Raw genomic sequence first — 27,569 nt, 5'->3', positions numbered from 1 at the left:
GATGCTCTTACATCATTAGTTGAATGTTACATATCACATGATACAGAGAGCATCATATTAGACCATATATTATTACAGTCGTATAGCTAAACATAAAAATATAACAAGTCGATGGATGACAGAAATTAAAGAAATGCAACGACTGCTAATTTTATCTTTTTTTTGGGTAAAAAAAAATAGCAAATAAAACCACTTCGTATAATTGTCAAAGTTAGAATTATTTGTTGGAGGCAAGGACGGAACCAAGATTTTACCTTAGCAGTAGCGAAGTGTATACTAAAAAATCTAGTGGTGGCGAGACTATACAAGTTGGGCATAATTTTTTTTTTACATATAATAATTGCATTTTATAAAATTCTTGTCGTGGCGGTCGCCGCCACTAGACTCTCCGTGGTCCCATCCTTGATTGGAGGAAATATGAGACTGTCTTGTGAAATTGGGAGACTATATTTGTACGTCTCAATGAAACGGTTAGTGAAAGATTGCTCTGCAAGATAAGCAATTCCACATCCTTAGAAAATGTATCATTTGTGACTTCTCCCTAGGGAGGTAACAAAGTATTGTCCTTTGAAATTATTACTCAATCAAACATGACATTATTATGTCAGCACACAAAAAAAAAGGGAAAATGACAGCCAATGACGTGTTTTGATAATTAATACCCGCTAAGGACATTTTCAGCATTAACAATTATTCTTAACATGTCCTTAACAGGTATTAATTATCAAAACACTTCCTGGACCGTCATTTTCCCAAACAAAAAAAAAAGGGGAATTGGGAACAAAATGCGAGATTGAACCCAGTTACCCAAGACACGTAATCCTTCAGTAGGATCTGTCAATCTCACTCTTAATCTATCGTTTTGCGCTCGCACTCTTAATCCTCACACTCATAAATTTTAGTAGTTTAGATTGGTTTTAAAAGTCGCTTTCACACTCGTTGGCGCGTACTTACCCAAATATCTGACTTGCGGTTTGAACCCTGCACGTAAAAATAGAAGTAGAGTGGCCCATCCACTAGGCCGGCCTAGCTACCATGTGTAGTTGGGAAGAACTAAGGGAAAATGACGGTCCAGGGAAAAGGCTTCCCCCGTAGGCAGATCGATTAGCAACGTGTTTTGATAATTAATAATATCTGTCAAGGACATGCTGAAAACATTAGTTAATGCTAAAAATGTCCTTAGCATGTATTAATTATCAAAATACGTTATTGGCATTCATTTTCCCAAGAACTAATGTGAAAACAGGCCCAACTCAAAAGATGCAGGGGAGTCTCGTAGTTAAGGCCTTTTTAACTCTGGGCTTTGTTTGTGGACTCGTGGTTAAAGCCTCTTGACTCTGGGCTTTGTTTTGTATATTCAGATATGTCAGCATATCCAACTGATAAGCTATTTCCGCCAGCTACGGTGGTGGTGGGCCTGGTGGTGAAGAGATATTCATGTAGTATCACTTCATACGGACGACTTGATCGATTCTGTTTTTCCGTCGGATCTCAGTCTTGATCTCCGATCGTGCTAGGAGCACAAGTAAGCAGGCAGCATCAAGGAGAGGGGCAGCTGGGCTGCCTTTTCAATCAATCTCCGGCCGCTCAGTGCCGCTATTAGTGCGAGTTGACTCATGGTTAAAGCCTCTTGACTCTATGCTTTGTTTTGTATTCAGATGTATGTCAGCATAACCAACTGGTGAAACACAGCTCTTTGGACGCTGAAAAGCTGCCCAATGTGAAAATTGAAATGCTTTGTCAAACATCACGCGGAACCATAATTATGTATTCTTGCTAGGCCTGCAAACGATCGGAGCTCGGTTCGATAACGGCTCGGTTCGAGACACAAACGAACGAGCTCGAGCTCGAGTCCTGGGCTCGTTTCATAAACGAGCCGAGCTCGAGCTAGTCGAAACTCGGCTCGAATTGGCTCGCGAGCTCGATTATATTATATATATTTATATATATTTGTTTCATAAACGAGCCGAGCGAGCCGAGCTCGAGCTCCGTAAATACATCTCGAGCCGAGCTCGAGCTCGAGTCCTGCAGCTCGTCACGAGCTCGAGCTGAGCTCGAGCCAACTAAATTTTTGGCGAGCCGAGCTCGAACACTCTAAAACTTGGCTCGGCTCGGCTCGTTTGCAGCCCTAATTCTTGCATGGTGTCTTGACACTCTTTTCTACTCCATGATTCATTTGAAATTCATGAAAAAACTATATGGAAAGTGATTTTGGCACTCTATTTTTTGTCTTTTTTATTTGAAATTGCAACAATACTCTTTATAGTGGATAGACATTAACAAAATAAAGGGTAATTTGGTAATTTCACATAGTATAAAGACAACAAGTGGAGTGCCAATAGCTAAATGTAAAATGCTAAAATCACTTTTCAATTTCCTGAATATATCGGGCGATAAGAATTTGCACTAAAAGAGCATGTTAACCTACCGCGTAATGCCACTGAATAACTAGTCTTTGCTCTTCTGTGTCAGATGGGTTGGCTCCCACATCGGGAGTTTGAGTTTGTGTGTGTGTGCTTAAATGGTTCACTCTACTTCTTCCTAGTCAGCAATTGCCTAAGTGAGTTTGGTAGGTGAAATTATCCTTTTGCCCTCCCTAAAAAAACTAGTCTTTGATCTTCGTTTTCTATTGTGAATTAATGTTCCTCATAAAAAGTTGTGTTTGGATGCCTAATAAGCTGGATTCAAAAACTAAAACTAATGCGATGGGGTGTTTTGACTAAATATATATTGGATTTTTAAAAAAGTCCTGATTTTTTGGGTTTCGATATTTTTATTTTGGTTTGTGTTATCAGTGGATTTGAAAAAGATCTAGATAGAAAACTTCCCTAAAGACAGAACAAAAGTTTGGGGACTTTTTGATTTCTTTTTGTTCTCTGTGGATTCATTTAATTTAATTTTTTTAATCAATTGCAAGTAAAATACGGAGTATCATTGATGAATTAAAGCTTAAAAAAGTTCAATGATAACAACTTTTTAAGTAAAATAAACAAATCTTTAACCACCTCTAGTTAGGAATAGCGATCCAGAGACATTCCCGTTCCGTTAAAGAAAATAAGTACTAATGTAGATAAGTACTTATTTTTTAAATTTTTTAAAGATAATGTATTACAAGAGAATGATATGTCTCGTAAAGTGAAAAATAAGTATTTAAAAAAAAAATCTTAAGGGATAGCTCGAAAAATCAAGCTCAAATTGAATTTGGCAACACTTTTTTACGTTTAATATGTGTTCTCATTGAAAAAAAAAGGTTTAACTTGCATGCATTTTTTTTGGTGAAATGAAACTAATTGGACACATCCTCTCGAAGGCGGGGCTCTGCTGTGCGGATGATGCAGCAGCCCCTACCCACTTCTCAAAACACAGTCGTTTTGCTGCCTTTGCACGCACCATGCACTATAAGCGTGTGAAACGGCTTTAAATATTGGTCTGAGCTGCGTGTAAACTGACTCAGAACACACTATATTACCTAATCTCTTTACTCCATCCGTCCCGTTTTGTTTGCTCACATTTCTTTTTTGAGCCGTCCCAAATTATTTGCTATTTTTCAAAATTAGCAACCACCAAAACGCCAAAGTCCAATTTTATCCCGTTTATTTTATACCTGTGAAGTAAATGGTACTACTAAGTTAAACACAAAATCGGGCACAAGGGTATTTGTAAAAATTTAAAGACTTTTGAATCCAAACATTTTTAGTCAATAAAATAAAGAATTTCTGTTGTAAACAAACAAAATTATTTTTTCTGGGAACTTAAATAGGAGTCTTATCCTACATTGGTACTTAAGTCATAATTCTTGTAGGTTTGAAAACTTATGTTTTCATCATAAAATTTAAATAATACCCATTTAGCCCTTAATAATTTTTTACATTTTAAGAGAGCCGCTGCGCAGACCAAATTAAATAAGGCAGCAGCTCTCTTAAAATTATCTAGAATCATGACAAAATCATAACATATACAGAAATCAGGACAAAATCATCCGGAATCACGACAAAATCATCTGGGATGTAAAACTAACATAAAAAGTTAGTTTAAGGTTCTAAAATTCTTTACTATATAGGTAAGTAAAGAATTTTAGAACCTTAAACTAACTTTTTATGTTAGTTTTACATCCTATATGGTAGGGCTGTTTAACGGATGAACTGAACTGCCCAATCAGGCCAATCAGCAACAAACCAAACCAAACCGAGACATGCTACAGACGGATACGGATCTAAAAATACTAATTCTGACGGATCCGGATAGGTTCCGGTTTCAATTCGCCCAATCCATCAATCCGCAATGTTCCTATTTCTCTCCGGAAGACTTGGAACAAAATTTCACAGATAATAAAATAAAAAACATGTTTTCTATAGTGTTTTTATGTTGAAAATGTTAATAACCTTCTCTATTATGATGTCATTTTTTACTTTTAAAATTTTTATGGACGAATGTTACTTAATTGGATGATGTAATAGTTTATCTTTAAACTTTAGGATGGATGAATATAACTTAATTCTATGTAATGTTGGTTTAGACTTGTTTGAATTTGTGGCGAACTTGATTGGACTTAAATTTTTGGGGCTTTAATTTTCAATTTTTAGGTGTATATAATAAAAAATTGCATACTCAAATCCGCTGAAACCATCGCAATCGATCCGTCTAAACCGCATCCAAACCGAACCATCCGTAGAACATCACGGACGGTTGGCAAATAGAGAAAACGACAATCCGCAAAGAGAAGATCGGATTAGGAACCAGACCAATCCGCACAAAACCGATCCGCGGGCAGCCCTACTAGATGGTTTTGTCATGATTTCGGATGACTTTGCCATAATTCCTGTATTTGTCATGATTAAGGGTGTTTTTGGTATTATTTAAATTTTAGGATGTCGACTTAAATATTCAAACCTAGTAGGATAAGTACCTAAATAAGTCTACAAAACCAGATAACTATTTAATTTCTTCTTTTTTGTTCTCGAAAAACAATTATTCTATCACCACACCCAACTACACACACCATCACACACTCACACTCATAATAGGGGTGGGTCCTACACATATTAGGTCTATAGTATATGCGGGCTCTACCCCTATTATGAGTATAGGTGTGTAGTTGAGTGTGGTGTTAGAATTATTGGTTAGAAAATTCGGAATATGCAATTTAAAAAATGAAGGGGCAATTATAAAATAGGAGGATAATAAAGGTCGCTGAAATGGCAGTATCTCCACCTTACAATCTCACCCGCACAAGGCCACAACCTCCCAAACAAAACCAACCCCGTCTCTCTCTAGAACCCTCTTCTCTCTCTCCTTAAACCCCATCCTCCCCAATCAGGGTTTCTCTGCACGCTTCACTCTCTCTCTCTCTCTCTCCTCACCCAACAAAAATCTCCTCGAAAAAACCTTCACAATTCCAATCAATGGTGCCTGCTCTAAGCAGAAGCCTGGCCTCCGCTTCCGTCGCTTCTCTCCCCTCGTTTTCATCGACCAACGCGGTGAACAGAGTCTTCGCCTCCAGGCGGAGCGCGTTTATCCCTCAAAACGGTCTAAGAAACAGCTTCTCTAAATCCGGTCTGAAGTGGAAGGTTGAGAGGAGAGAGACGGGGCTGGCGGTCCGTTGTGAGGCCGCCGGCGGGGCCGCCGTTGCGGAGAAAGAAGTCCCCGAGGCCTCCGGCGAGCGCCACGAGTACCAAGCCGAGGTGGGTTTTAACCTCTCTTTTTTCCCAGTTCCTTTTGGTTTGACTATTTTTATGGTCTTGGGCTATTTGGGTTTGTGTATGTGTGTCTGATTACTGATTCAAGGGGTGCAATTTGCAAACGAGTTCGAGCTGGGCTCGTTTACTGAACAAGCCTAAAACTTGAGCTCAGCCGAGCGTGGCTAATTTACTTAACGAGCCTCTTTAAACGAGCCAAGCCTATAAGAACAAGTCGAGCTTTTGCGAGCCGAGCGGAGCCTTTTGAGTGTGGAGCTTGTCTCGTTTAGTATAGTAAAGGAGCTCGTTTACTAAACGAGTTGATGTGAGTATGTATGTCTGATTGTGATTGGAAGGGAATCCGTGGAAGAATATGGAGTTTGAATCTTGGGTTTTTGTTTACTACTTGGGACCTAATTTGAATATACCGTTCAATTTCAGAAGTTATTGAGTTTCCCAGTTACTTATAGTTTGGAGGTTTTTATGCTTTGGGGTCATTTGGGTTTGTGTATATATGTATGTCTGGTTGCTGAATGGAAGGGAATAAGTGGAAGAATATGAAGTTTGAATCTTGGGGTTTTCCCAGTTGCTTTTAGTTTGGATGTTTTTATGCTTTTGAGTTATGTGGGTTTTATGTGAGTATGTATGTCTGATTGGTGATGGAAGGGAATAAGTGGAAGAATATGGAGTTTGAATCTTGGGTTTGCAAACTGTAGTTTCAAAATCCTAAGGAAGCTTTGGTGTTTGTGTTTAGAATTTAGCATTCGGAACGACACGACCCCCGTAAATCCTAAGGAAGCTTTAGATGATCTCTGAAATCAATGCGTTGTTGAATTCAAGTAGGAAGTTGATTATAACTTAAAATCTTGCAAACTGGCGATTAGTTTGGTGCAAATTAGTTCACTTTGCATTCAGAATGAGTGGATGACACAACACCTAGCATGAATTTCGTGTAGAATTTGAATAAGAAACTCTGCTACTATAAGTTGTTATGGACTTGTTAATGCTAGTTTGAAAAGAGTGTCCATTTGGGAGCTTAGGGTTGCAGATAATGGATAAGACGGCAATTTATAACCTTTTCTCCTCGTAAGAGAGACTATGGGGTTTGCCTTTTGATTTCGTGGTTATTTTTCATTCAGAATGACATAGCATCCAGATGAATTTGCTGTGGAATTTGGAGTAGGAGCTTCTGAGCTTGGTTGCTATAAGTTGTTTGAACTTGTGAATGCTTGGTGACAAGAAGTAATTCTTTTTTGCTTAGCAAAAGAACTTATGAATTGTTCATTCAAATGCTTAGGTGACAGATATAGGATGAGGCGGCATCTTGTGTACCCTGTGAGAGTTGTTTTTGCTTTTCTTTTTCATTTTCCCCCTCTTATTTTTGGAAACCGGGGTGTATTGGTAGCGTAGTTAGTGAGTTTTTTGGGTCTTCCATGGTATTGAAGTTCTTTTTGTTTTCTATCTACTTGTGGGGTTTTCCCTAAATTATCTAAGTCCTTGAAACTTGGAATGAACTGCAGGTCAGCCGCCTACTGGATTTGATAGTTCATAGCTTATACAGTCACAAAGAGGTGTTTCTTCGAGAGCTTGTTAGGTGACAATACGTCCTCTCTCCTTATACTGTTCAGTTTCATGATGCATCTGTATTCCGTTTCTGCTTACAACTTTTCCCTGTATAATTTGGATTTACAATTTGTCAATTAGGAAGCCTAGATGTCTTTGTTTGCATTTTCATGCGAATACTTTCCTGCAGACATTTTAAGGTTTTTTTTGGTTCAAATCTATTCATTGACTTGATCTTGTTCTTCCGTGCCAGTAATGCGAGTGATGCTCTCGATAAGTTGAGATTTTCAAGTGTGACCGACCCTTCTTTACTTGGCGATGCTGGGGAACTAGAGATTCGCATCAAACCTGACCCAGACAATGGGACCATCACTATAACGTATGGTGCATCTATGTCTATGTCACACCTTTTTGGTTAATCGGAAATGGCCCACTCTCATGGATTTATGTGCTACTGTAGGGATACTGGTATAGGAATGACAAAAGAGGAGCTCATAAACTGTCTTGGAACTATTGCTCAGAGTGGTACTTCAAAATTCCTCAAGGCCCTCAAGGTACTTATTTCGCTTTCCTTGATCTATTTTTTATTACTATTTTCTGACTTCAAATGAATGAGAATATGAATATGTTCATTACTGCTGGAACTAAGTAATTTGAGTCTTCTTTGTAGGAAAATAAAGATCTGGGAGCAGACAACGGTTTAATAGGTCAATTTGGTGTAGGGTTCTATTCAGCATTTTTGGTTGCAGAAAAGGTGCAGGATGGATTGATGTATTTATGGTCCCACTACAGTTTGTAGATAGAGGGCCTTGTTTTAATGTCTGACATGTTAATGAGATGGTTCATAACTTCATATTGTTTTTGTTTACGATCAGGTGGAAGTTTCTACTAAGAGTCCACTTTCAGATAAGCAATATGTCTGGGAGTCCGTAGCTGACAGTAGCTCGTACATGATTAGGGAGGAAACTGATCCTGAAAAGCTGCTTCCCCGTGGAACTCAAATCACACTCTATTTAAGGGTAATATACTTCTCTATTTTGCTCCATTGGAGTCTTCACTTAAATGTTTTACCTTGTATGGAAGTTACCAAGATGTTGGTGTTTTGATAAAAGGTAGTGGTGTGTCTTATGTCTTATTTGTTTGAGGTGCATTAATGTTGAGGGATGAGAATAATCCAGGAAAATTCTGAGAAAACTGTGCATCTGTAGATTGTAGTGAAGCTGATATCATTTTCTTGTTAAGAAGAGGAGGTACTAAGTACACTCAGTTAGTACCTATTAATGATTGTCTAAGATAGGTAGATGGGATACAGACTTAACCTTCAGCATTAAAGGCAGAAAGTAACTGTCCCAAACTTGTACCCACAACCTAGAGGTTAGGAGGCTTAGGTTTGCAAATGCAAAATAAACTAGTATCAAGGGTTTTGATATGTATTTCCCAGACATCTCTTTTTTAAATGTTATATGCAATTATGCATGTATGCAACCCATGACTGAGAACTTTTTTTGCAGCCCGATGACAAATATGAATTCTCTGAGCCAACCAGGATTCAAAATTTGGTGAAGAATTACTCACAATTCATTTCGTTCCCTATCTATACATGGCAAGAGAAATCGAGAACTATTGAGGTGAGTAAATTGGTTTTGAGACACTTTTTTGAACTGTTTGTTGGAGTTGAATATATTGGGGTGGTTTTGGAACATTGCATATGTTATGAATTGTCAATTTAGATGTGGTTGCAACGAGTTGTAGCTTTTGAGCATTTGTCTTCGTCAATTTCCAAGCCTTTAATAGTTATAAGTGACATTGGGCAGGTGGAAGAAGAGGAAGAACCAAAAGAGGGGGAAGAAACCAAACCAGAGGTAACTACTTGAAATTATGAATTCTGCTGTTTGTAGTTTCAATTTTGGACGGTACTCAGTTTACATGTATTTACAGGCCGATAAGAAAAAGGCCAAGAAAACTAAAACTGAGAAGTATTGGGACTGGGAGTTGACCAACGAGACAAAACCTATATGGGTGAGTTTGTTGAATGATACCTTCCTGTATTTCCTCTGATACTTTATGATCTGATTGTGTTACAATTTTGAGTAAATTATATGCTCTCTTACTTTATGTTTTTCAATCATAGATGCGGAATTCAAAGGAAGTTCAAAAGGAGGAGTACAATGAGTTCTACAAGAAGACCTTTAATGAATTTTTGGATCCGCTTGGATACACTCACTTCACCACTGAGGTACTGTGGTTATAGTTACGGGAATCATTTTATATATGGTTTCGCTTGCTAGGCATGGTAGTTTATATTTCCAAAATATTCTTGCAGGTGAGGTGGAGTTTAGAATAACTTTAGACATGTTTTTACTTACCACTTATGGTAGTTTACCTTTCTGAAATGTATCTGCAGGGTGAGGTGGAGTTTAGAAGTGTCCTCTATCTTCCTGGCATGGCACCTCTCAATAATGAAGACATTACAAATCCGAAGACAAAGAACATACGTTTGTATGTGAAACGAGTATTTATTTCTGATGATTTTGATGGTGAACTGGTAAGTTTTGATAATTGGTTAATAACCATTGTGTTATCTTTGTCAATAGAAGAATGGTTAGGAATGAAAGAAGTTGTCAGCTCGAAAATAGATAGTAATTATTGTCAAACAAAGAATTCCATTTACTTCACTTCCTGAATTGCATGTTCATGAGACTGCATGTCACTTATTATATTGTAGGGCTTGGTGCCTCTTATCATTGTGTCGTTTTGTGAACTTTATTAGTTCATGGGGTTCCTTGACTTGGAATGGTACTTTGTTTTTTCTTGTCTAAGCAAATTATGTTTGTTCTCTGCTTACTTAGTAGGTCGCTTGACAAAGTTATGATTTTTGAAATTAGTTTTCTCAGAGGTTGTAGTTAAATTCAAATTTGAGTACCACCAAATTGAATTTTCAATTGAGCATGTATATAGTTACCAGTTTCCTGCTGGAAATTGGTTCATTTTTTTTTCTTGTGAATTTGCAGTTTCCACGCTACTTGGGCTTTGTGAAGGGTGTGGTGGATTCAAATGACCTTCCCCTTAATGTGTCCCGAGAAATCCTTCAAGAAAGTCGAATTGTAAGGCTATTTCTGTATTTTGTATGAATAAATTTATGATATTTCAAAAGTGTTTATCCATCTTTTATGAATCTCTTTGATATTAAACTTTGGTAATCGTGTTCAAAAATATTAGTAATTTAATATTTGTTGGCTCTATTCTTCCTTAAATTTGCAGGTGAGAATAATGAGAAAGAGGCTTGTCCGGAAAACTTTTGACATGATTCAAGATATCGCTGAAAGTGAAAATAAAGAGGTTCGGAAAACTTAAAGCATAATTTTCACTCCAAAGTTCAGATTTCGGACTTGGAAATTGATATATGTTATTGCAGGATTACAAAAAATTCTGGGAGAACTTTGGAAAGTTTATTAAGTTAGGTTGCATTGAGGATTCTGGTAACCACAAGCGCATCACTCCACTTTTGCGATTCTTCTCTTCCAAAAGCGAGGAGGACTTGATAAGCTTGGATGATTACGTTGAAAATATGGGTGAAAACCAGAAAGCTATCTATTACTTGGCAACTGACAGTGTGCAAAGTGCCAAGACTGCTCCATTCTTGGAGAAGCTGGTTCAAAAAGATATTGAGGTAAGCACTTCATCCTGATATCTGACACTAGTTAGCATAAGAGGACGTTGCACCTTGGGTAGAGCACACATTTGGCCATTTTGTGGTGGGACAAAATGGCGCAAACCCATCCATGGGTGTTTTTGTAAATTAAATAAATAACCTACTCCTTTTGTTCTAGTTCATGTACGTCAAATGGTATTTTTCCTGCCATGGATGATAGTCTCTTTTTTTGTGTTTTCTTTTGGGGTAGAAGGTGAGTGCATGATTCCTTTTTTCCGTGATTGCTTATAGGATCTGTATCTAATTGTTGGTCGGATCCATTTTTGTTTATAGGTCTTATATCTTGTTGAGCCTATTGACGAAGTTGCCATCCAGAATCTACAAACCTATAAAGAGAAGAAATTTGTTGACATCAGCAAGGAAGATTTGGATCTTGGTTAGTGATTTTTATCCTCGGTGTGGTTGTTTATGCCTGTCGTTCTGTTTTATTCACTTTCACTCTTTTTATGGGACTTTTGGCTTCCATATTCTCGCTTGATGTAAGACCTTGTAACAGGTGACGAGGATGAGGTCAAAGAGAATGAAACTAAGCAAGAGTACAATCTTCTTTGTGATTGGGTAAAACAGCAACTTGGCGATAAGGTTGCCAAGGTCCAAGTCTCAAAACGTCTGAGCACATCCCCATGTGTGCTTGTTTCTGGCAAGTTTGGATGGTCTGCTAATATGGAAAGGTATGTTATAAATACGAGGTGTCTATAGTCATATGTTGTTTGCATGGAGGTAAGAAATTCCCTTCTCGTTGTTTGCAGGTTGATGAAAGCACAAACTCTTGGGGACACAGCAAGCTTGGAGTTCATGAGAGGAAGGAGAATATTGGAGATTAATCCTGATCATCCCATCATCAAAGACTTGAACGTAAGATTTTTTCTAATTGATGCTGATTAACTTTTATTGTTTTGTCAATTGAAACCAAAAGGGTAATATAGATAAAGAAAGCCCACTTTAACAGTTGTAGAAAGTTAAAGATGCCAGGCAAAATGTATGGACCTAAAGGTTTTGGTATCATTTTGTAAATGAAAGGTGGTACGTAATTACCAGACCGAAACTTCGGTTAAGATGAGATCATAACGAACATTTTATAATCTTTGTTGATATATCACTGTAATCTCGTTTTGATATGGCATGTTCTATTCAGAGGGGTGCTTGCTGCCCTTGAAGTGGTTCCAGTTGCTGCTTATGAATTTTTTCCTTACTAAATCTGTTGCAACCCTACTTTTGCTTCCTAGTTAAGGGCTAAAAACAACTTTAAAAACCCTGGAAATTATGATTTTCGAGAAGCTTCTTTCGAACCCTATTGGCTCCTGCTTGTCATTTGCTTTCTAGTTAAGGACTCACAACTTTAAGACACCTGAAAAACCTGATTTTCGAGAAGCTTCTTTTCAACCCTATAGGCTTCTGCTTGTGTGTTTCGGCTGCAACAAACACCAACCTAGCACACTGATAGCCGATAGGTTTGGAAAGGCTAGTCAGAAAATGACTTCTTTTTTTCTTTTGATGAGTGATCTTTCAACCATTTTATCAAAAGCAAGTCCTTCCTGCACTGGTTTGCTACTGGGTCTGGTGTAATGTAATGGGCTCTGGGGAGCATGATTGCTCGTTTATGTGGTCTTGTGTCTTTCTAACCATCAGCTATTTTCACTTGCAGGCTGCATGCAAAAATGCACCCGAGAGTACCGAGGCCAAGAGAACTGTAGACCTCCTGTACGACACAGCACTGATCTCCAGCGGATTCTCTGTAAGTCCTACCGAATATAATAACTCAAACATTCATATTTTTTCCCCTTCTTTCTTAAGGGTTCAAAAGTACCTTTGCTCCCATTATTCATACCTTTGGTTTTTCGATGCAGCCGGATAATCCAGCTGATTTGGGTAACAAGATATATGACATGATGGCAATGGCTGTTGGTGGAAGGTGGGGCCGGCTGGAGAGCGAAGAGGCTGAGCCCGTAGTAGACAGTAGCGCTTCAGAATCAGATGGGAGTCCTGATGGTGCCTCAGAGACGGAAGTGATTGAGCCCTCAGAAGTGAGAGCAGAGAACGACCCGTGGAAGGACTGAGCATTTTTTCAATTAACTTCTAGTATTTTCAGTTTTGTTGGGGCAATTTTTGTGACATAGGTCAAGGAAATGCAGGCGAGGAGAGGGAAAACGTTTTACGGAAGGCAAAAATATTACTCCATTTGGACATTCTTATTTCTTTCTGAGATTATCCTGTTATTGTTGTTGGACCTATTGTTGTTAAGGACATCATAGAACTCACAGCATGGAAGTAAATTGGGTTGGAAGTTCTCCCTTTATAAATGGTGCCATTCCTGCGCCGACCCGGCGAATGGAAGTCGTGGATTTTGTGTGTGGTTGAGCAAAGCAGCAAACACTACTCCGGACAAAATTGGGTTCGGAACAACTTGATGCACATCAGTCCGCATGCATTGAATAGCTCCGTTCATAGTTGTATCCGGAGTTGTTTTAAAGTTGTAAGAATCGAAAACAATTCCAAGTGCAGTAGTGTCCGGAGTTTTGTTTTAATTTTGTAAATTTTCAAACTTTATGTTCTTACAGATTTCATGAAATGGATAAGTACTGATAAAAACTACACAAAATGGTACACACAGTGGACGAACAATACATGTGGGCACTCATTAACCAAACTCTTACCGTATTACCATTCATATATATATATATTGCATTAATGTGGTCATTAAGGCCTTGTATAATACAGTACAATTAAAGCAGTTAGAATTCGTTTTTGTATTTAGAAAATGTATAAAAATAAATAAAAAAGCATGACCACGTCGAAAAATCACCCCCATGCGCTCTTTCGTTCTACCATAACTGATGGAGTTTTTCGAAAAGCTAACTGATGTTTTAATGCTGCTGGATTACTGCTCCTCTGTTGCCTGGAAAAAAATCCATTGACCAGCAAAAGGTGATTTGTGCACTAGAGCAGCATCGTTAGTAGATACCCCAAACTCAAATCCATTAAAAAAACTGTCGATCAGATTATGGAATTCATCGAAACATTTTAGGGGGAATAATCACACACGATAATCAAATTAGTATGTGCAGAATTTCAAAACTAGTAATTTGGGAGAAGCTAACGGGGTTCTTCTAGGAATAGAGACCCCCCACTTTCTTGTGATAAATAGTACTACTATAGTTCATTCTGTACTGCTTTTTCCTCATATTCCTCCTTTTCCCAAACCTCCATGGCATCATCACATAAACTCGTGTCACTCTTTCTTTTCTTGTGGTCTGTTAATGCACGAGATGATGGAGTCGAGCCGGTTGCTCATCACGCTCGACTGTTGATTAATAGGTTGTATGTGTTTGGAGACTCGAACGTTGACCCTGGAAACACCATGAAAGTTGTCGATCCCAACACCAAGCACATCACCAAAGTTGGTCTGACCGCAGATTTTCCTCCATATGGCATCGACTTTGACAAGAAGTCCACGGCCACAGGCCGTTTTACAAACGGAAAAACAGCCGCAGATTGCTTGGGTAAGGAGCCACCTGCAAATGCACAACACTCGACATCCCTTAACTAGTTCTCTCTGATTGCTTGCTCACATATGCATATAAACCTTCACACACACACGCACGTCCAGAATGCTTGATCAACGTACTTATATATACAGATATTGGGTAAACCGTATACGTACTTGTGTAAATACATTTCACATTGTGATCTAATTGTGGGTAGTTGCAGGGTTCCTCGGAAGTCAATCTTCAGTTCCTCTAGCTTACACGAACTTTTTAGACGATACCAGAACGAGCATCCTGAGTATAACAGGCATCAATTACGCATCTTCTGGATGTGGCATACTACCCTATACCAAACCACCAATGGTAGAAAGCAATTCTCTCTGTTTTATTTTTTTGGTCATTTTTTTTCACTTGTCATGTCTATGATATTGATCATATTTTCCTTTCCTTTCTTTCTAAGGTGGAATGCTCTAACTTACAAAAGCAGATAGACTTCTTCAACTTGACAGTGAACCAAGATTTGTCCCCTACTCTTGGCAAACCATCAGCACTCAAAAGTTATCTTTCGGATGCCGTGTTCTTTATATCAATTGGCGTGAATGACTTTGTTTTCACCTACCCAACTGTATACCCGAAGGTAATGCCATATAATTATAGCATTACCTCGTACTAACGCAATTCCCGTGTTTCTCTATTTGTTTCGTCCTTCGTCTATTTTTTCTCCCAAGTGTATCGCAATTACAGTGAGAGCTAGATGCTTTTTGACTAATGCAGGACCCTGAAGAATTTGCATTTTTCCTTATACGGGAGCTGAGGAACCAAATAGGGGTATAAGTACAACCTTCTTTGATTAGACCCGTATCTAAGAGTAAGAGAGTGGTATATACTGTTCAATGTGATTAAAACCTTGTTTTCTTAACTAAAGAAGCACTGCAGAGACTGTTTCAAATAGGAGCAAGACGATTCATAGTGAACAACATTGCCCCTCTAGGATGTTTGCCAGGAATGAGGAACAAGGCCACTGGCCGGTGTAACGAAGAGGTGAACGAACCTCTCGTTCCCTACAACAATCGGCTTGCTGCTCTGTTGAAAAACTTGATGAGTGACTATGATGCCGAGTTTTTCTTAGCAGATAGCCACAGCCTTTTTAATCAAATGATTTGGTACCCTGGACAATATGGTACGAAGTGATTTTATTTTTCAATGGACAAGTACTGTGTCCCCATTCTTGTCAACATGAAGTTGTGTCCATAATATCCATTTTCTTTTGCCATGTAGGGTTTATGAATGTAAAAGACCCGTGTTGTGGAGAAGATTACCATGGGCAATCGGTTTGTCTCCCTGGCTCCACTCCATGCAGCAATAGAGATGAATATCTCTTCTTTGATGGCGAACATGTTACCCAAGCCGCGAATTTTGCATTTGCCCATTTATGCATCAATAGGACTATCTGCAATTAACACAAGGGTTGTTTCAAGTGGCAGAAAGGATGGTCTTGCATGCACAAATCTCTAGTTCAACTCCAAGGATATAGTCGAGGTGCGCGTAGCCCGGATGGCCGGGAGGAGATCAGTCACGATGTGCATAAGCTAGCCCAAACACTCTTGACTGCCAAAAAAAAAAGAAGCAGAAGAAGACAACGACTACCTGCAATTAAGTATGGACATTAACAGCTGATCAAAAAAAAAAAAGTACGGACGTTAACAGTAGCGTAATTTGTGAAACTAGTAAAATCTTCTCTTTTCTGATTACTTGACGTGCAAAAGTTTGATTCTAAGCATCAGTTTTGGGGGGTTTTCGTTGTAAAATATTATAAATCTGTGAATCCTAGATGCAAGGAAAGATTCTTGGGAGAGAAGGGGCACAATTTATCTAGCCACAAAAACATTCGTGGTGTTTCCATAGCTGTATTGTTTATTTCACTTTGGATAATCTTCCAACTACTGAGAATTCAAGGAATTTCTACAGGTTTTACCCGTGGTAGAAGCATTGTATGATAAATGGGAGTGAACACAAGGATCTAATATGATATAGGGATGGGACAGTAGAATCTTGTGATAACTTTCTACCACCTGAAAAGAGAAGACTGAAGGACAGGATTATGGGTTAAAAGAGACATCTGGGGTCCAACAGGATAATGAATCCTATTTGGTTTGGGTGGGATAAATGAGGGTCAATTTTTACCGTGGAATAAGAAGGCAACTTTATCCGGAAGGCAGGACTTACATGCGTGGTGTAAACTAATTCTCAAGACAGGGGAGTATTTCATGAAATGGTGAAAACCAAAATACTCCCAGGAAAAACGTACCGTAAACAAACAATGGTACCTATCCTTAGAAATTGGATCTAGTTTGTACGCGAACTATATAAAGTTCTGAAAATCCTGGAGTGAGCCTTGGATTAGGCTGGGGAGTTCATGCAATATGGCCCAAAATGAAACTTCACCTGGGCATGGAAGAGAAACAAATAATTCAAGTTTTCTGGATTGCCTTTCTGATTGACTATGATTGATTGCAGTCAATGACACTACCTTAATGATAAAAAATGATTCTGGAAAGCAAATAGATGCAAATATCTTACTCACTCACAATCCCCATCACGGTTGTAACACCAAAAAATAAGTCAATACTAAGCTAATCTCTCTTACCAAGTCTCTTGTTGGTGACAAGTTTGTTGAAGGCTTCTCACTTCTGAGGCCATCATTCTGCAAGTTGATCAAGCTTTGTTGTTGGACATCGGGTTGCCTCGAGGCATCAGTCTTAAAGAACAGAGGTCAAGAATGAGTAGTCTGGAAAAGTTTAATAAGTAGTCTTGAGAATCCATAGTACATGTTCTAAAAAGAAAGAAGCAATTAATGTTTCATGAACCCACTCAACCTAAGGCACTAGAATTAGTCAACTGGATAAGAACTACCATTACTATAAACATCATATGCCTTGTAGGACTACAGAGAAGGAGACAGTCTAGGCAGTCAAATCCTGAAATGTTTCCTGACCTCTAATTAAGAAATATACTCATATAGTTTAAGCGATACACTTTAAAAAAAACAAACAGTTTAAGTGATACGGTATCTAGGTATGGTTCCTTGTGTTAACTCTCATAAACAATATGGATTGGGAGAAACCTTGAACTTGAATCATTCAGACACAGTTTTCCATTGCCAAGGTGGAGCTGACAAAGTCCAAGTACTGCACAGGTTGCTTCTGCATCAAAATTTCAGCATGAGATATCATAAACCCAGAGGAAATAAGATCACTTTTCCCGCACAGTAATAAAATATCTACAAATACAAAGTGATTCAAGGGTCAACCCAGAAAATGTTAGTTTCTTCAGGGTGAGCAGCAGTTCAGAAACAAGGTTGGATTCATACTCCTAGGGACAGTCATGTCAAGCAGCGGCTCCGATTGGATGTTGGTATGCATCTGCCCTCATTTTATGAGTCTCGTAATCAAAACATGATCACGATGTTGGTACGCACCTGTTCTTATTTAATGAGTCTCAAAATCAAAACATGATCACCTGTCGCCTATCGGTGATCTATTTTGACCTGAACAAACTTCTACCATGATCAAACTTGTACATACATAGACAAGCTTGTAATCAATGCCAGTAGGGAGGGGGATCGCATAGAAAAGAATTACCTTGAGAATATTAGCCTAACTAAATGTGACTTCGATTATTCTTCTGCAAAAATTTCATTCTTTATCTTCTCCTAGTTTATAAGGTTTGTTTCCTCTTCTTATTGTTTTTCAATGGGAAAGGTACAAATTTCATGTCATGAGAGATAGAACTACGTAAAATCACATACAAGCTAAGGCAGAGATCGTATACCGTCACGAGGCACACACCGCACCAAAACTAATCATAACAGCAACTATATTTAAATATAGATTCGTCTTCGGGGCAGGGCATAGGTTCTTCTGTTGTGTAAAGCAACCCAAATTTCATCCATGGGCACTCATCCCTGTCTTCAGCACCCTGCAAAAAGGAATCAAACTGTAATGATCCACCCTTTACTGGCTCAATAACTTGTTGGAGCCTAACAACATAACCCAAAAAGCCCAAGCCAAAGCTAGTAGTAAGGGTTGGTCCCTTATATTCCATCCGAACTTCTTCTAACCCACCAATGTGGTACAAACATTAGCGAATACACGAACTTAAAAGTGACTAATCTGGAAGACTGAAATATAATTGTGTGTCAAAACTGGATAAAAGAGAAATACCTTCCTATTGCGTTCAAATGATGCATACCATAGATTGACATATCTTTACGATATCAAGAAATCATTCTATTTTCTGCTGATTAAGATTTTGTCCTCCTTACCTCTTCCTCAACCTCTTTAGACTTCGGAGGATATAATATCATTACTTTTCAATGATTCTCCTAGTATATTGTTTCTCTTGGGCAACAAATATTGAGATTTCATTTGGTTCCCATAAAACATGATAGAATAACGATCTGATGTACGAGTGATGATAGGCATTTTACAGATATTTCTGTCATTCTTTCTGAGACCCAAATAGAGCTTAATTAGTGTCCAAGAGAGCAAAACTCATGATATAAGCACTTTTACTTGTAGATAGATGAGCAGAGTTTAACTCGAAATGGTATCCCTAAAAGTAGCTACAGTGCTACACTAACCTCCTCTTTCCTTCAGCTTGAGGAAGACAAGGTTCCAATTTCAAGTGTAGCAGTATCCTTGTTAGAGACTATTTCAGAGATCATAGCATCAGTGGAAGAAGCAGAAAACCAGAACTTAGTAAAAATCGGGAGCTATTTTTACCGGGTTTCTGCAGTTGTAATGGAGTTACAGAACTCCTCAACCGATGCAGCAAATATTTTCCAGTCTCTATCCAAAACCATTGATTTGGCTAAAGAACTTGTCTCAAGATGCCAAAAGCGTGCCGAAGTAAGGAGCGCTATAGAGCAGCTTGAGGGGGTGATAAAACACATAGGAGAAGACCTAGGTTCAATACCACCATCAACGTATGGAAACCAAGAATCGCTGGAAATTGCAGTTACCTCCCTTTCAAAGGAGATGAAAAGTGTTCACATTAAAGTTACTCAAATAAGTCAAACTCAACTACCAGAGAAGAACGAACTTGAACCCCAAACTGAAACAGATCTCTACTCCATCAGTTCTGAAGATTACATAGAGAGTGTGCAGTCATCTGGTATTGCACGTCTCAATCAGGTTGAACAATTTGGAAGCATAAATAGAAAAGGCAAATGGAGCCAAAGGCATGGAAGCTCCAGATCCTCGACAAACTTTCCACAAGTGACTCAGTACATGGAACCTCAGTATGAGACTTTCTTCTGTCCCTTGACGAAAAGCATTATGGATGACCCAGTCACCATAGAAAGTGGGGTAACTTATGAGAGGAAAGCGATTACTGAGTGGTATGAAAAGTTTGAAAGTCCAGTTGATGCTGTTTGCCCCCAAACAGGACAGAAGCTAGAGAAGAGAGCTTCGAGCACTAATACAGCACTGAAGGCCACAATAGAGGAGTGGAAAGAAAGAAATGAAATGGCAAGAATCAAGGTTGATAGGGCAGCTCTGTCACAGGCTAGTTCAGAGAGTATGGTCTTTGAAGCACTTAAGGATTTACAGATCATCTGTCACAAGAAGCATAACAATAAATTACTGATTCGAAGCATGGATATGTTGCCATTGATAGGGAAGTTCCTGGAGTATAAAGACAGAAATGTGAGATGTGCAACACTTGAATTACTACTCCTACTGGCTGAAGATGATGACGAGGGCAAGGTCAATTAAATTTTCTCTACATTCAAAATTCAATAAACCATAGTTAAATTTCCTGTTTGTTGTTTTGCAAAATTCTGGGTAGCCGCAATGGCACAATGCCATTGTTAGCTTTGCAGGATCCCATTGGTTTTAGAACTGATAAGTTTCTTTTTCCCCTCTTTTCTAACTACTACTATCAGCGGAATAAATTTTATAGTTAATCAGTACACGACCTCCAAATTAGAAAGACACTTTCAAACACTAACATGTCCAGTGCTACTAAAAACCTAGGCTTTCTTGTATTTTTCAGCTTGAAATATGATTTTATCTCTTTTACAGATATTACAGTTCATACCTAATATGTGCACAAGCGCATTGGTATTTAAACGCTTACCTAAAATGCTTGGATGGTCACATGAATAGGCTAACTGAATGCTTGAAGACTATAGCCAACTACCATCTGACATGTTCTACTGTGGTGTTTATTTCTACAGGAGATGGTGGCAATGTCAGTTAACATGCCAATCATAATCAGGATGCTGTCAAATAATCACCAACCAGTAAAGCACACATCACTGCTACTCTTGCTTGAGCTTTCAAGATCCCAATCTTTGTGCGAGAAAATAGGATCTGTTACTGGAGGAATCCTCATTCTAATAGCAATGAAGTACAGAGAGACTTCTGATGCCTTTGCTTCAGATAAAGCAGATGAAATCTTAAGGAACTTGGAGGGATCTCCAGATAACATCAAGCGCATGGCAGATAATGGCCTCATGGAACCCCTTCTGAATCATCTTATTGAAGGTGACTTCTGATTTTCAAAATCCATCATGTTGAATACTGTTGTTTAATTTCTATAGGCAGGCATAAAAAATATTGAAGTAACAATATCTGAACTCTTGAGACAAAATCAGAGGTCCTTTAACAATAAAACTTACTATAACATCATGGAACTGTAAACAATCACTAGATGCTTTGGTAGATAAGTACTTGGACAGTCTTAGCTTATCTTTTTTGTATTTGGAGTGTTTTGGTCTTTACTTATTTTTTTAACTTTTCACCAAAATTTTACTTTTTGGATTCTTCTTGACAACATGAACCAGAAAAGTTCAAAAAACATAACCCAATTTATAAAATATCAGAAATGAGAATAAATAAATAAAGCTGGCCTTTTGGCTTATTTTCATCTTTATAAAAGTTTTTTTAAACTTCGGTCAAGTTTTTTACTTTTAAAATTTCTCCCATGGAGACAAATCGATTAGGTATAATTTTTTTCCAAAACCTGTAAAAAGTTTAGAAAAGAAAAAAATAAGCCATTTTAGTTTATATCATCACAACTCAGTAATGTAAATCACAAACAGGTAGTGAAGAGATAAAGATGGAGATGGCAAGCTACCTTGGGGAAATTTCTCTAGGGGATGACAGTCAAATCCAAGTGGCTGAAAGGGCTTCTCCTTCTCTAATCAAAATGGTGCAAGATGGAAATTCGCTGACCACGAAAGCGGCATTCAAAGCTCTAAAGAAGATTTCTTCTCACTACCCAAATAGCAAGGTACTAGTTGAAGCTGGAATGGTAGAAGTCATGACTGAAGAGTTGTTCACTAGGAAAATCTACAATGAGCAAATGAACTCAAAGAAGGAAGCTGCCGCAATACTTGCAAATGTACTTGAGTCTGGCCTAGACCTAGAGTCCATTCAAGTAAACTTGCGTGGCCACACAATAGCTTCAGATTACATTGTGTACAACATCATCTACTTGCTCAAGAAGTCCACCCTGGATGAACTCAACATCAATCTCATCAGGGCACTCTTATGTTTAACCAAGTCCCAAGAAGTATCAGCTACAATCGTCTCTGTGGTTAAAGAGACCGAAGCGAGCTACAACCTGATGGAACTGATCAATAACGCAAATGAAGAACTTGAAGTTTCAGCAGTTAAACTGCTCATAAAACTCTCACCGTACATAGGTCATACCTTAGTAGAGAGATTATGCAAAACCAGAGGCCAACCTGAGAGCCTAATCCAAAGTCCAACTGAAACAACCCGAATAACAGAGAAGCAAGCAGTTTCAACAAATTTCCTTGCAAATCTCCCTCACAAAAGCCTTACACTCAACTTGGCTCTTCTCAACAAAAACCTTGTCCCTGCAGTCCTGGAAATAATAATTCAAATGCAACGAAGTGGAGTAAGAACAAGCAGGTATGCAAATTATTACTTTGAAGGACTAGTGGGTATACTTGTCAGATTCACAGCTACGCTATACGACCATCAGGTATTACTTCTTGCAAGAAACAACAACTTCACATCATTATTCACAGAATTGCTCACAAAAACATCAAGTGATGAAGTTCAGATGTTATCAGCAATTGGGTTGGAGAATCTCTCCACACAATCCATTAGCCTGTCAAAGCCACCAAAAGTAAAGAAACCAAATTACATTAAATGGTCCTTTTTACCAAAATGTGGATCATCTGTTTCATCAAAGCATAAAAGCACACCATTATGCCCAGTTCACAGAGGGGCATGCTCTTCACAAGATACCTTCTGTTTGCTGGATGCAAATGCAGTTGAGAGGCTTTCAGCATGTTTGGACCATGAGAATGTTGAAGTTGTTAGGGCAGCTTTATCAGCTATATGTACATTGCTGGATAACAATGTTGATGTAGAAAAGAGTGTGAACATTTTGAACGGATTAAATACAATTCAGTTTGTGTTGAATGCGGTCAGGGAGCACAAACACAAAGATCTGTTGCAGAAATCATTTTGGGTGATTGAGAGGTTTTTGATGCAGGGTGGGGAAAGAACTGTTTCAGATATATCACAAGATGGGTCACTTCATGCTGCATTGGTCAGTGCTTTCCATCATGGGGATGGAAGCACAAGGCAGATGGCTGAGAACATCTTGGGGTACTTGAACAAGATGCCAAATTCCAGTACCAACTATGCCACGGGAAGCACAAGGCAGATGGCTGTCATTATGTTGTAGCAATACAATTGATAGCAGTACAAGTGATCAATGTTTTCCACAGACTTGCCCTAACTTATTTACTTTCGGTTATAACATTTTTTTGCTAATTGCCAGATCATGGATGTAAATGCAGTGTTGGCTTACTCAAATTTCTTTGATTGAAAACACAGACATAAACAAATGATGTGCACCATACGTTAAATTTCAGTTCAAGTAAATAACGTTTTGGTCGTGTAAAACTTTGGAGCCTGTTTAGTTTAAAAAAAAACTCAATTCAAGTAAATAACAGTATCTCTTTTTATTTTTATTGGCAATTAGATAACATTATCTTCCAAGAGTCCCTGTTAACTAACAGTATACAAGATTACTAAATAAGTTAAATAACAGTAAAACCAACTATGCCAAGAGGACTTTGGCCCAACGGCATTAGGGGTGCACTTAGGTGCAAGAAGAAAGGAGGTTCGGAGTTCAACTCCTCTTCTAAGGTGCTAATGTAACTATTCTAACAATACTGACTTCTGCTGATCCAAAAAAAACAACTATCCAGAAACTTCTATAATTAGGTTGCTGTTGACTAAATCCACAACTCTCATCAAGAAGATACCATCAACAACAACAACAACAACAATAACAGAACCCATCTAGTCCCCAATCGTTGGGGGTATGGGTCGGCGATGATTGGAGACAGCCTAACCTTCGGCAATATATGTACAAAGTGGTTGCTCTCAAAATACCACTGAAACAGTGGCCCCCCTAAACCTCCAAGAACTGAGGAGCTACAGGGACGTTTTGCTACAGAACCATGCCCCCAAATCAAAGCCAAAAAGCATACTTCCTTCATTCATGGTCCAGAGCATCAAACTAACGAGCACCATCAAGAAGATGCCATCCACAATATTAAAAGTAGAATGTGTAGAATACAATCAATTTGTTCTTGTCCAAATCAGCTCCAAGCTTCGATATTTTATGTCATTTGAGGTATCGGATTTTTTTATCAGGATTATATCGCTGCGGCATAGCATTCCAGAGACTGCAATCCTCTAGCTTAAGTAATGCTTGAAGACTTCCATAATCCTCTTTAACAGTTTCTCTACCTTACTAAACTCTTTTGTTCATCCATGTGCAAAACCAGCAGCGAAGTAAAGGGGAGTCTTGCATGAAATCACAACCATTCTAAGTATGGACTTCTGATTACTCAACATCTGTACCAGCCTCCTAGCTGTCAAATATTCAGACAAGTCACATTTCTAGTAACCCTCGCATGTGTTGGTGCTTAATTCTTTTATATCGTTTCTTGAGTTTTAAATATTTGGTCATCAATGAACTACACATATATAATTATCTGATGAAAGAGTCAGAAATAACAATATATGTTTTCCCCCTGAAAGTATAACCCGTCTTTTTCACGTTTTGGGAAGTGTATCAAGTTTAGAATCTGCCCATTCCATTGATAAACATCAGGGAATACTCAATTCCTTTACAACATCCACTCTAATGTCAAATTTCTGAATTTTACGACTAGCTACTTGTATACCCTCAAAGGCTCAAACTAATCAAGAGAATCATGTCTGCTAAATGCACAAACCCCTCAACAACAGAATTTATGGTTCTAATAGCTCCAGGAAACAGCAGGCACAAATCCAACACAAAAAAGTGTACTAGTTTGCAGGAATTAAATTCTTACCATATCCAAAAGTAATCTATCTAACCCTGAGCATAGAATAATGCATATTCATAGTATCCAAGCCCCCAATCTGGTTAGCTGATTAACATAATGAAATTCTTTCTCATGGGATCAATTGCCCATAGGTGCTCCTTCAACACGCAGGTCATGTTTGGACAGAAAAAGTCGTCTGCAGTAATGGCCTTTAATCTTTTGGAATGGCTCCTTAAAAGTTTTGCAAAAATATTAGACCCTCGAGCTGCAACTTCATCTAAAACCCATTTTTCAATTGACAACGCCCGGTCCATTGAATGATAAAGAGGATATCCCGACATTTTTACTCTTACCTGATTCAAAAGTTTTTTCAAGGGTTGTCTGTCAGCAGCTTTGGAAACCACGTAAAGCCATCACCAGAAATCACCACATGAACATGTTCCATCTTTGAACAAATGGTACCGAACAGCATCTCTGACAAGAATCTCTCTCCGCGTAATCTTTGAAATGTATTTAGTTGCATTGTGGCAATCCCCACATACTCTGAGGTTTTTTACCACTCTTATGGGTAGGCCAAGAGGAATAAATATCAAGCCAAAGGCAATAGCAAGCTTCTCACTGTGATGCTTAAGCATCTTTATCTTCTCAGACTGTTCAACATCATGCAAAACAGAACTCATGTCAGGCACATAACCCTCCTCTATCATTTTGCAATACAGATTTGCCAGCTCAGCATATATCTGACTCGAATACGGACTTGATCTGTCATTGGCAGAAAAAACATGTACTCTACTCTTATATCTAATCCAACTACATCCAGGTTCTTTTTTTATGCCCAAATTTCTCATCCCTCTCCTTAACTTGGCCACTTCATCCCATTTCCCTTTAGAAGCATACATACTGGAAAGCAAGACATAGCTTGCAGGGTTGTGGGGTTCTAGTTCCAGTAGAGACTCTGCTGCCCATTTCCCAATTTCCATGTCACCATGAACTCTACATGAACTCAATAAGGTACCCCAACCAATCGCATCAGGACTAAAAGGCATGTTCAATACAAAACTTTTAGCCTCTTCTAACCTCCCGGACCGCCCAAAAAGATCAATCATACAAGTGTAGTGACCTTGAATTGGCCTAATGCCATGTTCTTCTACCATTAAATCAAAATACTTAAGTCCTTTCTTAACTAGGCCTGCCCTGCTGCAAGCTGAAAGAACCCCCAAAAAAGTGACCTGATCAGGTTGAAGACCATGGGCCAGCATTTTTTCAAATAAGTCAAGTGTTTCATGGGCTTTTCCAAACTGGGCATAACCGGAAACAAGTGCAGTCCAAGTGACTTCATCCCTACAATGCATCTCATGGAACAAAGAATGGGACTCTTTTATGCTTCCACATTTACCATAAAGTGTGAGAAGTGCATTTGAAACTGTAACAAAGAGAATCAAGCCGGACACCAGTGCTCGACCATGGAATTGGGTACCCTCTTCTACGCTTGCAAGATTTGCACATGAGCTAACTACACTTCCCAGAGTAAATTCATCCGGCTCAATCCCATTTCTCTGCATTTCGCGAAAGATCTGAATGGCTTCTTCACAATAGCCATTTTGACCATAGCCAACCACCATTGCAGTCCAAGATACAACATTTTTGCAGGTCATTCTCTTAAAAACGGCTTCTGCATATTTTATGCTTCTACACTTGGAATACAAGTCAACAAGGGCACTACCAACAAAAATGTTGTTCATAAAATTGGTCCTAATCACATAAGCATGGATCTGTTTGCCTTCTTTTAAGGCTAGAAGAATCCCACAAGCTGTCAAAATGCTTCCAAAAGTAAACTGATCAATAGCCAAGCCTTCGGATCTCATTTTCCTGAACATGTCAACAGCTTCTCTCTCCACTCCGTTCTGGCTAAGTCCCGTAATCATTGTTGTCCAAGAAATCGAATCTCTTTCAGGCATACAACCAAATAACTGCTTTGATTCTTCAACCATTCCACACCTCAAAAGACCCATGATCATGGTATTATCAATAACCAGATTCCTCTCAACCAATTCATCAAAAACCCTCTTCGCACTACAAATTAACCCCGCTTTTGAATACATATCAATCAAAGGACTACCCACAAACACACTCGACAAAAAACCGAATTTAACTATCTGCCCATGAACTTGCCTACCAAAATTGATACAAGCCTCATTCGAAGACAGTATAAGCATTGTCGTGAATATAACCCGACTCAAATTCATTCGTCCATCCCTAAACATCCATCTAAAAACCTTGAACGACTCATCAAACGACCTGAACCGTGCCAAACCCGAAATAACCGAGTTCCAGGAAACTCCATCACGCTGCGGCATTCGATTAAAGATCTCCTGCATTTCGAAAAGATGTCCGGACTTGGAGTAAGCAGAGAGGATGGTGTTCCATGAGTAGAGGGTTGGTTGAGGTATTTTATCGAACACATGACGTGCATACGTTAAATTGCCTAGTTTACTGTATGCGTTGGTGAGATTGTTCAAGAGGAAAGTCTCTGGGTGGGAGACGGTTTTGAGTATAAGGCAATGAAGCTTCTTTGCTTGGATTTGGTTGTGGGTTTCGCAGCAGAGTTTGAGTAACGAACAGTAGTAGTTAGATGCAGTAGACATGGCGCGAAAGAGTAACGTGGGAACATGTTAAGGGAACATAGACTTTTTTAGAATGTGTGAGGCTAGATAATTGATACTCCACAAATTTAACAATAATAGTAAAATATAATCAAAGGG

General features: G+C 38.7%; 4 protein-coding genes across 5 annotated transcripts; 3 read left to right on the top strand and 1 right to left on the bottom strand.

The window, feature by feature from the left end:
* The first annotated feature begins 5,205 nt into the window (after positions 1–5,205).
* On the top strand, positions 5,206–13,250 carry LOC131301635 (heat shock protein 90-5, chloroplastic). The gene is made up of 19 exons (XM_058328010.1): positions 5,206–5,681; positions 7,196–7,269; positions 7,492–7,617; positions 7,699–7,792; positions 7,909–7,992; positions 8,114–8,257; positions 8,750–8,866; positions 9,053–9,100; positions 9,177–9,257; positions 9,370–9,474; positions 9,643–9,783; positions 10,250–10,342; positions 10,500–10,577; positions 10,654–10,908; positions 11,224–11,326; positions 11,447–11,621; positions 11,700–11,805; positions 12,596–12,685; positions 12,798–13,250. Exons 1-19 carry the CDS (start codon positions 5,403–5,405, stop codon positions 13,005–13,007), a joined length of 2,403 nt encoding a protein of 800 aa, XP_058183993.1. The 5' UTR covers positions 5,206–5,402; the 3' UTR covers positions 13,008–13,250.
* A 905-nt stretch (positions 13,251–14,155) lies between these two features.
* LOC131301637 (GDSL esterase/lipase At2g03980-like) lies at positions 14,156–16,309 on the top strand. The gene is made up of 6 exons (XM_058328013.1): positions 14,156–14,450; positions 14,659–14,798; positions 14,896–15,072; positions 15,210–15,263; positions 15,372–15,615; positions 15,714–16,309. Exons 1-6 carry the CDS (start codon positions 14,156–14,158, stop codon positions 15,893–15,895), a joined length of 1,092 nt encoding a protein of 363 aa, XP_058183996.1. The 3' UTR covers positions 15,896–16,309.
* Positions 16,310–18,816: 2,507 nt separating this feature from the next.
* Positions 18,817–23,873, top strand: LOC131301632 (putative U-box domain-containing protein 42). The gene is made up of 3 exons (XM_058328008.1): positions 18,817–20,203; positions 20,677–20,986; positions 21,544–23,873. The coding sequence occupies exons 1-3, from the start codon at positions 19,238–19,240 to the stop codon at positions 23,166–23,168; spliced, it is 2,901 nt and encodes a 966-aa protein (XP_058183991.1). The 5' UTR covers positions 18,817–19,237; the 3' UTR covers positions 23,169–23,873.
* On the bottom strand, positions 22,117–27,568 carry LOC131301636 (putative pentatricopeptide repeat-containing protein At1g68930). 2 transcript variants are annotated; one of them, XM_058328012.1, is made up of 2 exons: positions 25,161–27,568; positions 22,117–22,334 (listed from the first exon to the last, which is right to left on the bottom strand). In XM_058328012.1, exon 1 carries the CDS (start codon positions 27,450–27,452, stop codon positions 25,221–25,223), a length of 2,232 nt encoding a protein of 743 aa, XP_058183995.1. In that variant the 5' UTR covers positions 27,453–27,568; the 3' UTR covers positions 22,117–22,334; positions 25,161–25,220. The 2 variants fall into 2 exon arrangements, with proteins under 2 accessions (XP_058183995.1, XP_058183994.1); XM_058328011.1 differs by having other exon boundaries at positions 24,835–27,565.
* Position 27,569: the final 1 nt, after the last annotated feature.

The sequence above is a fragment of the Rhododendron vialii genome, chromosome 9a (assembly GCF_030253575.1).
Source record: "Rhododendron vialii isolate Sample 1 chromosome 9a, ASM3025357v1".
Lineage (NCBI taxonomy): Eukaryota > Viridiplantae > Streptophyta > Magnoliopsida > Ericales > Ericaceae > Rhododendron > Rhododendron vialii.
Note: the sequence above shows the minus strand (reverse complement) of the source record. Positions and strands in the feature narration are given on the sequence as shown.